Source organism: Trachinotus anak, unplaced genomic scaffold, assembly GCF_046630095.1.
Source record: "Trachinotus anak isolate AG129_WGS33_773 ecotype Australia unplaced genomic scaffold, CSIRO_AGI_Tana_v1 ptg000008l, whole genome shotgun sequence".
Lineage (NCBI taxonomy): Eukaryota > Metazoa > Chordata > Actinopteri > Carangiformes > Carangidae > Trachinotus > Trachinotus anak.
In genome coordinates, this window is record NW_027273859.1 from 5019563 (window position 1) to 5035896 (window position 16334).

Sequence of the window (16334 nt, forward strand, 5' to 3'; positions counted from 1 at the left end):
AATAACATTATTACATCTGTACATATCACCATTTTAACGACAGTCTGATAGTGCTTGATTACAACAGTATATGTAGCTGTTCCTGGCCTCTCTCTCTTCTCTCTCCCCCCTCTTTCTCTCTACCGGTCGACCACCCAGCCCTCCCTGAGTCTGGTTCTTTTGGAGGTTTCTTCCTGCTAAAAGGGAGTTTTTTTTCTCTCCACTGTAGCCAAGTATTTGTTCATGGAGGGAAGTGTTTGGTTTCTCTTTATAATATTATACTATATTATTATTCTTCTGTGAGACCATGCTGTGATCTGGCACTATATAAATTGAACTGAATTGAACAGACAGGTGTGGCATCTTTAAGATGACTTTTTTATTTCCCCTCATTTGAGATGACGAATGTATTTTACACACTGAAATTGCCAGAACATGTTAATTGATATATTCTTTGATAAATAATTAAATATAAATACATTCTTTTCAATTTCAACTCAACATTGTGAGGAAACTTAACACTTTGAAAAACAGTTTAAACAAGCAATGCAACATTTTAGCCACAAACAAAATGCTTAAACCTTAAAATGCAAACTACATTAAATACAGATGAATTTAGATCATCATAAATTGCCCTGACTGCCGTTGAAAGCTGTGGCAGCAGCGCAGAAAGTGAAGATGAGAACCAAGTGGCAGCTCTGTTCTCAGAGTGAAGGGCTTCTTGTGTAGTCGTCTTCCATATCCTCCTCCTCCTCCTCCTCCGTGTCGCTGAAACATGCCAGAACAGGCAACACGGCAGCACGACCATCAACGTCCTGCTCTGAGGACAAGGCCCTGAACAGGAGGGAGCAGATCTACAGGGATAAACAGACGACACAGGTTAGTGTACACTTTATTAATTCAGGAATGAGTTGCCGTCTTTTTTAAAAATTATTATTACTTTTAGATTTTTGCTGAATTAGTAAGTAAAGTTTTCTAAATTACACCTAAAATGTAAGGGCTGCATCAGGTCACTGGAAACTGGTCTGACAGCATGATATTCATCTCTTGATAGGGCAAAAATTGTAAGATTGTCAGAACAAAATGTTCAACATAGAGGAGCAAGACCAGCTGTCAGCCAGAGAACAAGTTTGATCAAGAAAAAAAAAACATTCATGGTTTGGTGTTTGGCTGATTCCCACAAAACAGTTCAACTCATTACATGGACAGAACACAGTCGTCCCATCTCTCACATCCAGTGTCACCTTGGCTTGTCTTCTTCAGTCATACCTCATGGTGAGGTGTTATGGCACTACGGGCACACGTCCCAGTACAGGCTCAAGTACAACACTTGAAGCACTTTGGCACTTCACAATGCCACCTAACCTGTCAAGACTGTGGCGCGTGCACGTCTCAGGGAACAAACAAAGGTCACACAGTTTCCAGTGAAAATGAAAAAACAACAGGAGGCTTGTTACCGTGGTGGAGGCAGGAGTTGCAGCGGCACTGGTGCAAGCCTCCTCAGGTACACAGAGTCCGTCCCAGTCACCAATCTGAGGAAGGAGCTGCATCAGAGCAGGTGCGCTGATTATAGGGCTGCCCTGGCTGGATGTGATCAGCTCCATCACAGCAGGAATATGCTGTAGCTTACTGCTGTCTGCCTCATACGAAACCACAGGCAGAGCAGTAACATCTGCACACCTGGGAGCACACACAACACACAACACACTCATCTCTGCAGCAAGCCGTTCATGACTCTGACATCCAGAGCTAATGATCAGTTCCTGAGCAGGGAAAATTAGACATAACACTGTGTGCAAGGTAACTGGTGCACGACGCCACGTTCTACAGCAGCACAATAACAATTCTCCTCCTATACAGACAACACAGTGAGGTCACAGTATGTCTCAGTGAGGAGTTGTGAAGCATTGGTCGTACTGTCATGTCTGATGGAGCTGTGGTAATGCAATGGCAAAATAAGAGGCGGCAAAAAGAGGAGAGGTGCACAAAGCCCAGAGAGGAGATCCCACACAACACTGACGACCATGAGGCTAAAAAACTGGGCTTCTCTCTGCACAACTCTTATAGGAAGACTTGCTGTTTGTATGTTGCTGGGCAACATTTAATATATTTTGACCTTGTGTTGTGTCTGTGTTGTCCTCAGTGATAACACTGTGTTTAGTTTTTTTGTTTTTTTCCCAGACCTTAAAATAAAGACAAATAGTAATATAAAAATCATACTCAAAAATGTTTCTATAATAAACTGTCAGATGGAATAACTAGGACAATAAACTTTATTACCAACTTCAGTGTTGCTTTTAGAATTGTGTAGTACATTCAGATTTCATGGTAATATCAAGGACATCATGAATATTTACCTGCTTGAAGACATTCGTGAACAGGATGTGTAGCTCTATATCAGCTGTTACTGAATGTTTTAAGTCTTGAGTATGAGCAAACAATAAAAACAACCTCATGCATGTAACCACACCACATGTTATCAGCCACAGAGGAGCAGCCAGACCAGAAGCATCAAGAGGAACACAACAGGAAGACGTACAGAGAGCAAGCTGGTTTATAAGTCTCTCAGACTTCAGAGTTGCACTTGAAGGCCCTGAGGCAGAAGACACGAGTGTGCCATGAATAACAAAAATACACTGTAATGTTCAGAAACAGCCTGAATGATTCATGGCAAAACTGAAACTAAAAGTTAAGGGATGCAGGGTGTCGGATTCCTGAGCTCTGAAACACCAGCTGCCTATCAGGTCAGCGATGTCTCTGGAGATTCCCAATGGTGCACACAAGCAAACCAAAGTACGAGTGGCCCAGATGTTCAACAGTGCAACTGGGGCTGGTGCGTCAAGATCCACCAGAGCCGATAGTGTGGTACAACAGAGTTTTAGTCACAGTTAGCAGAGCGGGACAGTGACGCTGGCAGAGCAGACAAACAGGTTAGCGTAGCGGAGATGAGGGGATTATAGCACGTCACAACGACAGGATTCTAACCTAACCCCACATGTCCTGAGCTTGCCCTATTTATCCCTGTTACAGACACAAGGCTGCCTGCTGTTACACTACGCACTCTTACGAAGCTAAAAACAGCCAGTGAGGCCACTGACTGCAGCCAGGAGAGAAGCTCAGGTAGAGCCCCTGTGGAGAGATTCAATTATACTCTCTCTAAAGAGAAACTGGGCCTGCGAAGATTCAGCTGTGACAAGGACACTGACACACTGGTCAGAATAACAAGAACATAAATCTTACCCTTATCTGTGCCACTGTGCTGAGGGTGTAACAGATCCCCATTACTGCAGACAGGATTAAAAGCAGTGTGCCCAGACTCCACATAGTGTTTGTTACCTGGGTGCACTGGGGGCCGGGGTCTCTATAGGCTGAGAGGGGTCCCTGTTTTCAGAGTCCATCAGAGTGGCCAGCACCACAGTGGCCTCCAGGACCATGTCCTCCATGAAGAAACACACAGGCCTGCAAAGGACATCGATAACACATTGATGCAGTAGATATCTGACAGTATCAGAAACATAACAACTCCAGCTCTCATTGTTAAAATCAACAGTATCTCTCGCTGTTTTACCAGCCAACAGAAAATCTCATAGCTGGTAAAAGGGCTGGAAATCACACTGATCAGCCACAGACTAAATAGTGCACTGAGTGTTGAGGTCGTCTGGTGTTAATTACTCACTCAGTTTGTAGTGCCTGTGCTACACAGGCGGACACTGGTCTCTGTAACTCGAGACACTCAAGCTAATCACGATGGCGAAGACACTTACTTTCCTGCAGCACCAAAGTGGACCGACACTGAAAGACAATGTGACTCTGCAAAGGACAGAAAACCCTGGGAAAACAGAGCAGCAGCAAGTCACTGGCAAGACGTGTTTGTGTACATGCACATCATGACTGTAACATCTTATAGCTGATATCTTCCAGAACAATGTTGTAGTATGTTTGCAATGATCAGGCTAAAAAGAAAAATATCAATGCCTGAGTAAATTGAGGCCAAGTTCAACTTGAAGCCTGATTTCTAATCCACCCAAACCCGATTTTCCAAAACCGACACGAATAGGACTACTAGGCTGGCTAATGAGGAGTCTCCCAGCAGGACGCCAAGAAACATTCCAAGATATTAGGGACAAGAGCTGCAGGTGTTAATGCAGGTCAAGTCTCATTAACTGGACTAACACAAAGACTGTTTATCCAAATTTCCAAATGGCCAACCAACTTGTTTTTGCTTTCTTTTCCAAGCTGACAGAAGACAGCAAGCACTGTAACAAACCACTTCGGATTACTGAGCACGCTACTCTGGAAATGACATTATGTTTCTTTTTGCTCAAAATATAAATAGTAAGTAGAACCAGCCCTTAAATACAAACACATTCCTACTTGGCTTCAAGGTTACACATTTCAGAAGTAATGTGTAGCCTGTCATGTCTGGAACTCATAATCTGTGTAGTAGTTTAACATGCGTCACTCTGGTCACAGTATCTTTGCCATTAAGATGAGTCACAGGCCGAGGGGAAAGTTCACATGAAAACGATACAGAGAGCTGGGTGCAGAGGCCTCAGGACACTTGAGTATCCAGACTACAGGACCAGAAATATGACCTGTTAGATGTGAAATGCTCCTGGTGAGCCAGTCACACACACACACACACACACACACACACACACACACACACACACACACACACACACTCACTCACACTCTCTCTCTCTGCATACACACACAACGATATACACACATAATATTCTCATGTGACAGTATGAAGGGGACCGCCAAAAATAACCCCGTTACCCTCAGCTCCTTCAGACAGAAGGTTATGTCCGAGTCCACTCCGACCTGAAAGTTGTCAAACTCGTCTGGGTGTAAGGACATCTCAGTGTACATCATCTTCATGTGATCTGTGCCAGAAGCACATCCAATTAAATAGCATCTGCACAACATTTTAGTGTTTGTTTTAACGTGGTTGAAGAATTAAATAAGCAGTGTTTGCATTAAAGATTGTAAATTGTCAATCTCAAAGCTGATACAACACAGTATTATCCTGGGCCTGAGCCAATTCACAGTGTAATGTCTGCTCACCATTTCCCCCCTCACAGTAATTTCTCAGACTGACTCTGAGAGGAGTCATGGACAGAGTGATTTCCTCCTGGGACACTGGGAAATGCATCACCATATCACCAAGAAGCCTGCAGAGGCACAGAGCAGAACAAGCCTTTACAGAATCAAACCAAGCAATGAGCAGAGAGTCTGACTTTAATGCTGTGCTACTGATAGATGATGGTTTTCCCAAGATGGTACACTTGAGGTTCTAATGTTTATGTCCTTGTCAGTCCGGCTGATTAAACTGAATTACACTGAACCGAAGGTGTATGTGCGTTTCAGGGGACTGGCAAGAGTCAGCTGAGAGTGCAAAACACTGTGAACACCCATTCTCTCTCCACAGACTGGACTACACAGAATCCAGCTGGCAGCTATGATATACTTATTCATTTCAGACTGAATAACATAGAGAAGAGGTTAAAGATGTATTTAAGTCGTAAAAGAAGTAAGATTGTGTTTATGTAAAAAGGATCCTATGAAATCACAGGGGTGTGCCTTTGAGTAGATAACAGAGGTGCAAACCTGGCAGGTGCCTTCAGCACATTGGGGCAAAGGTGTGAGGAAAACACTGCCTGCAGAGGCTCACTTTCATGGAAACGAAGGTTGTGTGTCTTGGTGATGCCTGTCAGAAAAGCAGAGGATATTTGCAGCACACTGCCACCAAGTGTTGACAATATGCAATACAGTGTCTGCAGCATAGTGTTAACAGAGGTCAGGTAAAGCAAAACTCCTCATTTACAAGGTTCATAGTTTTTAAGGTCTGTTAAAAAAGAAAAAAAAAACATCTTTACAAGCAAATCCTACTTCTTTCTTTGACCAACAATGAATTCACGTTACAAAATGTAATGTTACCCACCGTGTCTGCAGAAAAACTGGATTATCACTTGGTCACTGGGAGTGCTGATTGATATCTGACATCGTTCCACATTTCGCTCAATGGAAGTCAAACATCGGAAAAGTGGGAGCACAGACTTAAAAACAAAGAGATATATTTTAGAAAAGATTTTCATCACTGTTTTAACATTGTATAATTTCTGTGCCTTAGTTCAGATTAGTTTTTATTCCACTACTGTCTCAAATGTCCTCAAAAAAATATTATTTGTCCTGTGTAGTGAGCTGGGACATCACTTTGAGCTCTGTACAAAATGAACAGCTAATGTGACACATATACCTTCATGACCAGTTTGCATTTGATGGTTTCACTGTCCTGATCTGATCCGGATCCATGGCTGTAGTGCTCAAAGAACAGTGGTGAGAAAAGGAAGCAGGTATATGCAGAATGAGCAGTGTTCACTGATCTCAGCGCCAGCTGTAAGATAGAGGTTCAGTTTAAATACAGCAGGCTGATGCTGTTGGCTGAGAGAGAGAGAGAGAGAGAGAGAGAGGGGCGCAGACAGGGATCTGACAAACAGAAGCCTCATATATAATAATATCAAACTGAAAAAAGAAAGAGGAAGGCCCAAGTGATAACATAAGTGCTCCAAAAGGGACAGGTTTCATGGCTACTCCCCTGGTTAGAGTAAGGAATGTGTGATAATGATCCCACTGCAGGGTTTTCCGTCCAGCAACATTTGGTGATGCTCACCCCTTTATCCGTGGGGTCCAACCACAGCTCCTCTCCCACCCGTGACAGGGCCTGAACAGCCTTTCCAAACACTGTAACACAGCAAGGTGCCCCCAGGGTTCAAGGCCAGCAACATACTATTGTTTAGATGTGCTACTGTAATACATTACTGTGTTGTTAATACAGTTAAAAGTATGGGAGCGCAGTATAGTAAGTTCAATAGCAACTATTTAGCTAGCATAACAAACTAGAAGCTAAATTGAGCTACATTAGCCAAGCTAGCATTGACTTTTACCGTAAATGAATGTTTTTACAAACATTGATGTGAGCTGCTACAACTTATGCACAGGTTCATTTTTAAATTAACAATTTCGTCACAACAAATTCAACTTGTTCGTGTTTTGACGGGGTCCTGTGGTATTACCCTTTACACCATTTCCTTCCAGGACACACTTCATGTTCGCTGAGAGTTGAACTCCCTGCAGAGTAAACTGCGCAGCTGATGCTAACATTAAGTCCGATATATTAGCTAATTGGCTTAGCTCAATAAATAAATAGAGCAATGCTGACATCAGGGCTAATTTGGCTTGAAGGGGCTCCTCCACAGCCACATGTAAAATTTAATAATTTTATTCACTTGAAGAAATGTTCTCTATTTATTGGTTTATTTAACAGTGAACGTGGTTGTTAACGCATCAGTTCGCCAAACGGCTATTTTTCATTTATTACCCAGACAGATGTTAGAGCCACAAGAAATATAGGAATATAAATCAGTTATTAAAATATTGATTGTTAAGGATCACGTAGAGCAATAAATAAATAAATAAGCGAAATCAATGTTGGAAAGGAACATTACCTTACATTGTCAGATATGGATTAAAACAAATAAATAATCATATTGATTCCAACTAGCCCCACTAAATCATTGAATAATGTTTCCTCACATAAAAGAAATACATAAGTCTCTAGGTCTGCAATAAGTGGCAAAGTTTGATATTTGACAGGATACTGCACTATATATAAATTCTGACAGAATGGAAAGAAAGGAAAACAATATCTAATATTTATTATTGTATCATGGATAATAACATGATTAAAGATACAAGTAAACTTTATGATAACTATTATAACTAGACATGTTATACAACTATACTACAACTAGAACTGTAAATGCAGTTGTGCATCTAATATGTGTAGGTCTGTGTAAAACTGCACACTGTTCTTGGTTAGGGACATGACGTCATTTTTGAAAAACTGATTCAACAAAATAAATGTTGATTCACAGATCAACATAAACACTCACTATAAGGTCATTAAAGGCTTCAAAACAGTAAACGCGTTTGCCATCATATCCATTATCTGTTGACTATTTTTGGAAGTATGACATCAGAGGTAGCTGTGCTGCTGCCCTTCCTCTGCCCTTGTGGCTTTGCCCTTGCCTCCACATCCTTCCCTGCATCCTTCGTGAACGTGCTATTTTCTCCATGTTGATGATCCCCGTACCTCCTTCTGCAGGTGGGATTCTGACCTGGGAGACACAAAACACAACATGAGATGGATGGAAGCGGTCAAAGTTAATGTTTGAGGCATTTAGATACACACCTGATTGAACACATGTGTGCAGCACATTGAGATAGTGCTGCTTCATCTGCCGCCTCATGTGCTCTGTACTGTAAACATTTGCTATACTGCAAAGGTAGCGCCTCTGTCCAGCTGTGAGAGCAGGGTGCTGAGGTAGAGACAAGAACCGATGTGATTGTTCGTGGCAGAACGACAGTAACCTTGTTACATATGTGAAATATAATTATCATAATCATAATGAGCTCATTCCAACCATCTTAAAGCCCTGGACATTACAAAAAACAAAAAGACAACTAACTTGAGCATCTGTTCCAGCTTCATGTGGCTACCTGTAAGAAGGGTGCAGACATCATAGATTTGGGAATGTGTATTGTCTTCATGTGCTGGCTGCCTGCGTACACCTTCCTCACCTGCTGACCAGGTAAACACTCAAGGCCTGCCAAAGGCAACATGTAACAACACAACGCCTCGTTTCTGTCAGTTAAGACAACCTGTGGTGTTATTTAAGCAGCACATTTTGAGCATTCCAGTGTATCATAGCACACATAGATTTCAATATGTTGAATATATTAGTAAAAATTATATATTTAAAAAATATGTTTCTTGGTTGTACATCTGCTAGTACTTTATGCTTCTGTGATGTGAATTCACAATATTAAAAAATCTTATTATTTCTTTAACCTTTACTTGAGCATTTCTATTTTATGCAACTTTGTACTTGTAGTCCACCACATTTCAGAGGAAATATTGACAGCCATACAGGTAGTTTCTGATTATTCTGCAGAGTAACATTTCACATACACACGTAATAATTAGCTCCTAAAATATATGAAGTATATAAAGTTCTTGAAATGAGTTTCATTACATAAAATGCTGCTTGATGTTGAGGTTACTGTAATAATAATCCTATACAGCCGGCAGTGAAACTGAAAAAGGGCCATTCTGCACAAAAGGTACTTTTACATTAGTTGAAGAGTATTTTTCCTCGAGTACTGTAGTCCTTTAACTTCAGTTGAAATTTTGAATGTAGGACTACAACAGTAATTTCAAACTGTGTTAGTGTTACCACTCTCTTAAATGTAATATCCGAGTACTAATTTCAACACTGGAAATGACATGAGAGGTCATCACAGAGAACGAGAGGTTTAGTTTAGTCATCAAAGAGAAAACAAACTCCTGCAGTTGCAGATGCTTTCACATTCAAATCCTCCACTTTGTAATTCAAGAATGAAAACAGGTTTATTCATATTTATAGTTGTCATTTAAAAGACCATTTGACTCACCATCTGTGCATCTCTTGCTAGACTCTGTGGATCTAAAATTAAGAATTTCACCATTTTAAAAAACAATAAATAAATAAATCCATCCATTACATCCATTAGCTCCATGTCATTGTCTTACCTCATTAAAACGTGACCACCTCCATTTTTTAACAAGTTTTCTTTTTTCAGGTGCTCGACAAATGTAACCCGCTTTCTCATTGTTACATACAATCACAATATTTCCTGTGGATATGTCAGAGAGGCACCTTGATCAGCTCAGCATGTGTTGCAGCCAGCAGAGCCCATTAGTGTGAAATGAAGCCAGCCCTGAAATCTGACACCGTTCCCAGGGCTCCAGTTACAGAGCAGAGGGCTAATACACTTGAACCCTGAGCGTGTTCTCATCTAAAATGTAAAACGCAAACAAAATTACAAGCCACTCTGTTTACACACTTTATTGAGCATCATGTCCAATATACATTGCATTGACACATAATGGAAAAAAAAAAACCCCAAAACAAATAATGGCGTTAGGGTGGATTACCTGGACACACCATTTTCAGAGCGTATTGCTTAATGACATTTCAAACGCACCGAATCTGTGCAAATACAGTGAACACCGGTCAGAGGAGGTCATGGTAGGTTAGAAAATTCTGACTTAAAAAGGTAATGTCAACAGCAGTTATGTGATCATCAAGTCTACAGAAATCTACTAACTGTACACATCACATTCACTCAGAATGTACTAACAATGGTATCCTATTTAAACATACCCAACTCCTTCAAACCTGATTGCATGCGCCAAAAGATGGTTAGCTTTTTTTTTTTTTCTCAATGTCAGTCACAGATCAATCATGTATAACATAATTTTAAAACAGATGTCATCATGGCTTAATAGTCAGCAACACAATCAATGAAAGTGAACAAAAGCCAATGGTTTCCAGACTCCACCCGAACACGACTGTGTAAATTCTTGAAAAAATAAAACTTATTGTGTTCAATCCCCATCACAACACTTATTTATACTTTACTAAGTGGTGAGTTATCTTGTTCCAAGTCTCTATCAAGAGTTATAGCCCAAATTCAGTGATAGTAAAGGTGATAAATATTATCTAAGTATGCACCAATCAGAACTCAAGATGTTACTCAACAATCTACCCAAGGTCCTCAGAGGCTAAATTCACAAGTGAATGTGACTTACAAAATCATCATTTACCCATACACTGAAAGCCAAACGTGCCACAACAGAGAAGGTAAGAACGACTAGCCTAATTCTACTATGGAGCCCCTAAAATATGCCCATGTTCACAGATTAACAACTCAGACAACCATAAACCTTGTCAAATTTGTTCTCCTTTTAAATTGAGGTAAGCTCAGATGCCAGTTAACCAGTACAAGTGGAATAATCACAGCTTAGGTTATTTTCACAAACTGTTGTCAATGGTTGTCCATGATCTACAATAACGTTGTGAAAAGACATTAGACTAAGTGATAATCAATAGACATCTTCACCAACGATGAAGACCACATGTTATAGTAAAGGGTCAGGAATATTTGAGGTGTATCTTACTGATTGCTGATCGAGACCCTCACAAAGTTTGATCCTGAGAAGTTGGCACGAACCTTCTCTTAGCATTAGCTATGTTTGTGCAAGTCATTATATCAGAAAACAATAACTCTAAAATCACTGAGTAAGCCATTCCATTGATACATCCACGGCTGGCAATGATGGATAACAGAGCTGTCTGAGTGGATCATGCAGGTTTGAGAGTCATGTTTTTATAGCTCTCAGACATACACCAGCATCAGAAGAAAACGCTAACAGGAGGCTGTTTCTCAGAAAAATAGACTAAGAAAGTTGTTTAAAAGTCCCACTAAAAGTGCTCAACCTGTCCCTCGAAACAACAAGCAAACTGTGAGGAAGTGAAGCCAACGAAAGGCAACAGTGATTCAATGACAGTGTTGAAAATAATCACATCTATTGACAGAGATTAGCTGGGCCGACATTAATCCGGTGGTAGGTGTGCAGCAGGGAGGACGAGTGATGACCTAATGATAACGGGCTTTCGTTTTGTTTTACACAATCTTGACCACTAAATTGCATAAGAAACCTGGTATAAAGTAGAAACTGTTCAGCAGCAGATAAAAAAGCAAGTTAATTTACAGTAGTGACATATCTTACATCATTAATTTTTCAAATAAATAAAATTAAATATACAATTCCAGGTAGGAAACAGGTTAATTTCGCTGGTAGGGTTCTCAAATTGGCTCATCTTGCGGAAAATGACAACCATTCAAAGAAACGTGGTTGAAGCCAACCAGTTCCTCTGACTGGCAAAACAAGGGGTGCAAAAGCCTTTTGCTGAAATTTTCCCTCTGAAGGCATCTCCTTTAACTGAAAAACAAAACACACACACACACACACACACACAAAACTTAATTACTATCATTTCCAGGAGCAAGGTTTCACATGGGAGTCTTAGCTGAAACAGGTCAATTTACTTACCCTGGAATTCACAATTGACTCCTAATCAAATGCCATCTCTTGACTTTTTCTTACACAGCGAGCCACCTTCCTCTTGAATTCACCGTTAGGGTCCTCCCTCCACTCTTTCTGTGAGAGCAACATCAGACTCTTTTACTGGCACGTCGTCAGTTTTTCTTGAACAATGAAACATTTCTAGAGTCAGGGAAATAGAATAATTCATGTAACTCACCGCAGCATCCACATTAGCTGGTGAATCACTGTTGGGGTCTGCCAGCATGGAGATAACACTAATCATGATTGTCTCTACTGTGTGGATTGGGAGCCAGCGCTCCTCAGGCTTTTCATAACCAAACTTATCTTCTCCTGGCTCATGCAGAATTGAGATGCAAACATCCCCGTTCTTCGCAACTGTGAAGAATTGGAACATTAATTTAACAACCAACATAATTTGAAGATGACTTTCATCTTAAAGTCAGGATTACATCGCTGCTCAATCAAAAAAAAAAGTCTTCAAAATAAAACAGTCGCATTCAAACATTCATCACATGCCCAGACAAAGTGATCGCAATTTAGATTTGCAGTAAACAAACATCAAAGGGTGAGCTGAATGTGTTTACCATTTGGGTGCCAGATTTCAGTGATGAACTTCATTTTTGGAGGCCGTAGAGGATAATCATAAGGAAAGGTTAGGTATGCTTTGAAAAACCCTCCTTCACTGCAATTGAGAAGAAACAGGGCAAATGAGAAATTATGAGATGAAATAATATATATTTAAATGTGTCAAGATGCTAAGATGCTTCAATCTAAACAGTTTCTCACTTACAAAAGGGTATCCTGTGGACCTATGATCACAACTTCCCATTTGTATATGTCATCATCATCTATCAGACCAGCTGAAAAGCCCTCCACAGGATTCTTGTTGAGCTCTGGGGAAAGAGGAATACAGTTTTTTTAAATACATCCATGCATCCATCCATCCATCCATCAGCTGGACCTGCTTATTCTTGAGTGTCTTCCTGAGGCTGGAGCAGTCTGCATGTCTGCTGACATTGGGTGAGAGGCAGGCTACATCCTGGACAGATCGTCAGTCAATCACAGCCTCCACACAGAGAGGCCCCCAGCTGGCAGGCAAGTTCGACCCAGAACCTTCCTACTGTCAGGTGACAGTGCTAACCACTGTCCCACCGTACTGCCCTCTCTTTTCAATGCAGTGAACTGGAAATAAAACAGAACTATGGTAACATCATAAAAGTGACATGTCTACATGTGTGACCAAATAAGTAGTTAGGTAGTGTTTGAAAGGTATATCTGGGAGAGGTCAACATCCAAAGTTGCCTCCTGTTATGTTGAAAATCTTTAGCCAAGAACGGAAAAAGGAGGGACAGTGAGTAAAGTAGTGATACCTGATAATCTAATAAACCAATTGGTAAATTGACAAATATTCTAATCCAGCCAGTTTAAAGTGGCTGTTTCACAGTGATCCAAGATTTGATGAATGTCAGAAAAATACTTTGGAACCAAAACTCTACCTCAACTAAAAAGGAAACTTTACTTAGCAAAGCGCAGAACAAACGCGTGTTAAGAAATGTAAACATACAGTTCGGTTTGGATCTGATTCTAAAATAGGCCACAGGCGCACAACACCAGAGAAGAGTAGCTCCTGCACAGTAAACACTGGCAGAGGATCATGAAAAAACCGGGACAGAAATAACAAATCTACACTCACTCAATTACATTAACAAACCATTTATTATGGGAGGTATAAGTAAATAAAAAGTGGATGTTTTTCTGTCTTGTTAACTGCTGTTGATACAAACTCTACTGTGGAGAAGCTGCATGAAATGTTGAGTTCACAGCAAATTAATGACATAGAGCAGAGTCAGTGGTAAGGGCTGTATTAGCACCCCTGATATTGGATTGTGACTATAATTTTTCTGTACGCGTGCCTCAAAACAATTTCCAGTGTTAACATTGACTAATGTGTTTGAAGCAATCCTCTAATATATCTTTTGTTTAACCTTATGAAATACACCACTGTTTTTAAGAGTAGTTTAAGCATTCATTTTCAGTGTTTCGTATCATATCATAATATTTACTGAAGTGACAGAAAGAATGTTTAAGATACCTCTGTTTGTCACCTTGTAGAAGAGTAAGTAATAGTCTCACATTGTTCCAAGTTCATTCTGTGAATATAAAGCTTGACTAATGTTTACTGAATCAAATCGTGGTTTCCAAAATAATTACTGTTGACATGAATCACCAACTTGAAACACTGCATTCATTCAACTACTGTGATTCACATTCCCACACACACAGAAACCAACATTAGCATATCAGTCATGGAGTGGGATATTGGCCTGTCTTTTTTTTTTTAAAGCAGTGAATGCAGTGGTGGAGGGTTTTCAGCACTAATAGGAAAACACTGAATCCTGTCCACAGTCAATGTTACAACAAGTATATTAAACAGTATATTGCAGTATATTAAAACAGTAGGTCTTAACTTTATCAAAACAGTTCACTTTGGCTACAGTGTACAGACGGGACAAAAAAATTCAACAATATGAATTTCTTTATTGTCTGGACTGTTGACCCTGATAACATTATATAATATTGTATGGCATACTATAAATGTCATTATTGTCTGGACTGTTGACCCTCATCATATTGTCATACAGGTCAGATACATTTTCCTAATCTCAAAGGCTGATCTAGTTTTCTGACCTTATTTGACTTTTGCCATTTTTTAAATACAAATGCTATTTTTCTCAGAGATAACCTTTTCAAATTAATTATTGTTTAATACCACCATAGAATAAACAGAAAATCTGTGCATCATCCATATGAAGGCGCAGAGTCAAAAACCTATTACGAATTTAACAATAGCTGTTATCAGTGCCAGCAACAACCATTGTTCAATTTGGTGACAAGTGGTGTCAAAAACTGATACGAAATATTTAAATAACAATTCCGTTTAAAACTAGTCCATTCATTTATCTAGCCGAGGGGTGAGACAGGCATCCAGACACTGAGCCGGACTGTCAGTCAGCTGCAGACCAAACTGAGTCTCAGCGTCCAAGTCCATGTGTCTGGCATCAAAAAGAAAAGACACCACTGTCACCACCAGTAATAACACCAGTGATCATTCTCAAAATGAGGCAAAAGGAGAGAAATGCGAGTTTCGTCGTTGGAAGCCTCAACACTTATATGCGCATTCTTAAAAGCCCTCACAACTAAGCAGCGTTACAGTCTGAGCCCGATTTGACACCACAAACGTTAGATAATATCTTATACAGCTAGGAAGTGAGTTTGTAATTTAAATCAGTTGCGACTGATATAGTATCATATTTGTCAATGAAAGGCTTCAGAATTCATAAAGCCATCATTAGCAAAGCTAAAGTCTTCAGAGCAGATGAGTCCCTGGATTGATTATTCCTTTGTTCCGTCAGCTAACTAATGTCGAACTTGCTAGCCCGTTAGCAAGGTTGGCGATGCGATTCATTTGATGGTTCAGATATGATGATATTTGCACCACGTATACCTCAATTAATATATCTTTATTTCCACCAGAGATTAGTTAATTACTGCGGCTCAGCCACGCACTCCAGTGATAAAGGAACCCCTTATGTTGCTTGCTTAGCTTTCTAAGCTTACTCCTATGGCGTAAACATAGCTTTGCGTAGCTAAAAAAAAAGCTAACGTTAGCTGCTAGGTAGGTGGCCATTATATAGACAACACTGACTTACAATGTTGTATTCACATTACCTGCCAGTTGTTTTCGAAGAAGTAATGCTGATTGTTCGGTCATGGTACGCGGACGTAATTGATAAACACTTTGTGTCGACAAATACTTTCCGAATAACAGGTGAGGCTGGGGACGAGGAGAGATGTTGCTCTGCCTGCCGCTGCTTTCCCTCTGTGTTTTGACACAAGGTTCAGCTGCTGGCTTTAGCTGTGCGCATGCGCGTCCGCAGTCGCCTCTGTGTGTGTTTATCTGTGTGTTTTCAAGGCAACGTTTCTTGAGAAATCAACAGGCACTAACCTGGAAAACATCGTTTCCTGCCCCCTAAACTAACCTTTCTGATCTAGGTGATTTATGATTGAATAATTCACTAGAATTTAAGTGCCATCGCCTGAGACACACAGTACTGTACTGTATGTGCCAAGTGTCAGCAAAGGCGCAATCTGACATCAGTGCTTTACTGTGTCTGCAGAATCCCTGGACTCTTGATGTTTATGATAATAATGATACTACCCGACCGCTTCATTGGTTGTTGCGCAGTTAATGGTGTTTTATTGTGGGTTGGTTTCTACAGACGTCTGACCTTACTGAATATTTTATAGTCTGGGCTGCTGCTCTGTCTTATTA

The 16334-nt window shown here is 40.4% G+C and overlaps 2 protein-coding genes across 3 annotated transcripts; both read right to left on the reverse strand.

Moving 5' to 3' along the window:
• Positions 1-132: 132 nt before the first annotated feature.
• Positions 133-7661, reverse strand: rad9b (RAD9 checkpoint clamp component B). Of its 2 annotated transcripts, XM_071482004.1 has the most exons (11): positions 7062-7611; positions 6659-6729; positions 6245-6382; positions 5930-6044; positions 5596-5695; positions 5053-5159; positions 4765-4871; positions 3744-3808; positions 3316-3438; positions 1437-1659; positions 534-833 (listed from the first exon to the last, which is right to left on the reverse strand). In XM_071482004.1, exons 1-11 carry the CDS (start codon positions 7207-7209, stop codon positions 684-686), a joined length of 1347 nt encoding a protein of 448 aa, XP_071338105.1. In that variant the 5' UTR covers positions 7210-7611; the 3' UTR covers positions 534-683. The 2 variants fall into 2 exon arrangements, with proteins under 2 accessions (XP_071338106.1, XP_071338105.1); XM_071482005.1 differs by lacking the exon at positions 1437-1659 and having other exon boundaries at positions 133-833; positions 7062-7661.
• A 2259-nt stretch (positions 7662-9920) lies between these two features.
• On the reverse strand, positions 9921-16147 carry LOC139623640 (ubiquitin-conjugating enzyme E2 G1-like). The gene is made up of 6 exons (XM_071482012.1): positions 15731-16147; positions 12792-12894; positions 12586-12683; positions 12198-12376; positions 11987-12094; positions 9921-11875 (listed from the first exon to the last, which is right to left on the reverse strand). Exons 1-5 carry the CDS (start codon positions 15771-15773, stop codon positions 12008-12010), a joined length of 510 nt encoding a protein of 169 aa, XP_071338113.1. The 5' UTR covers positions 15774-16147; the 3' UTR covers positions 9921-11875; positions 11987-12007.
• Positions 16148-16334: the final 187 nt, after the last annotated feature.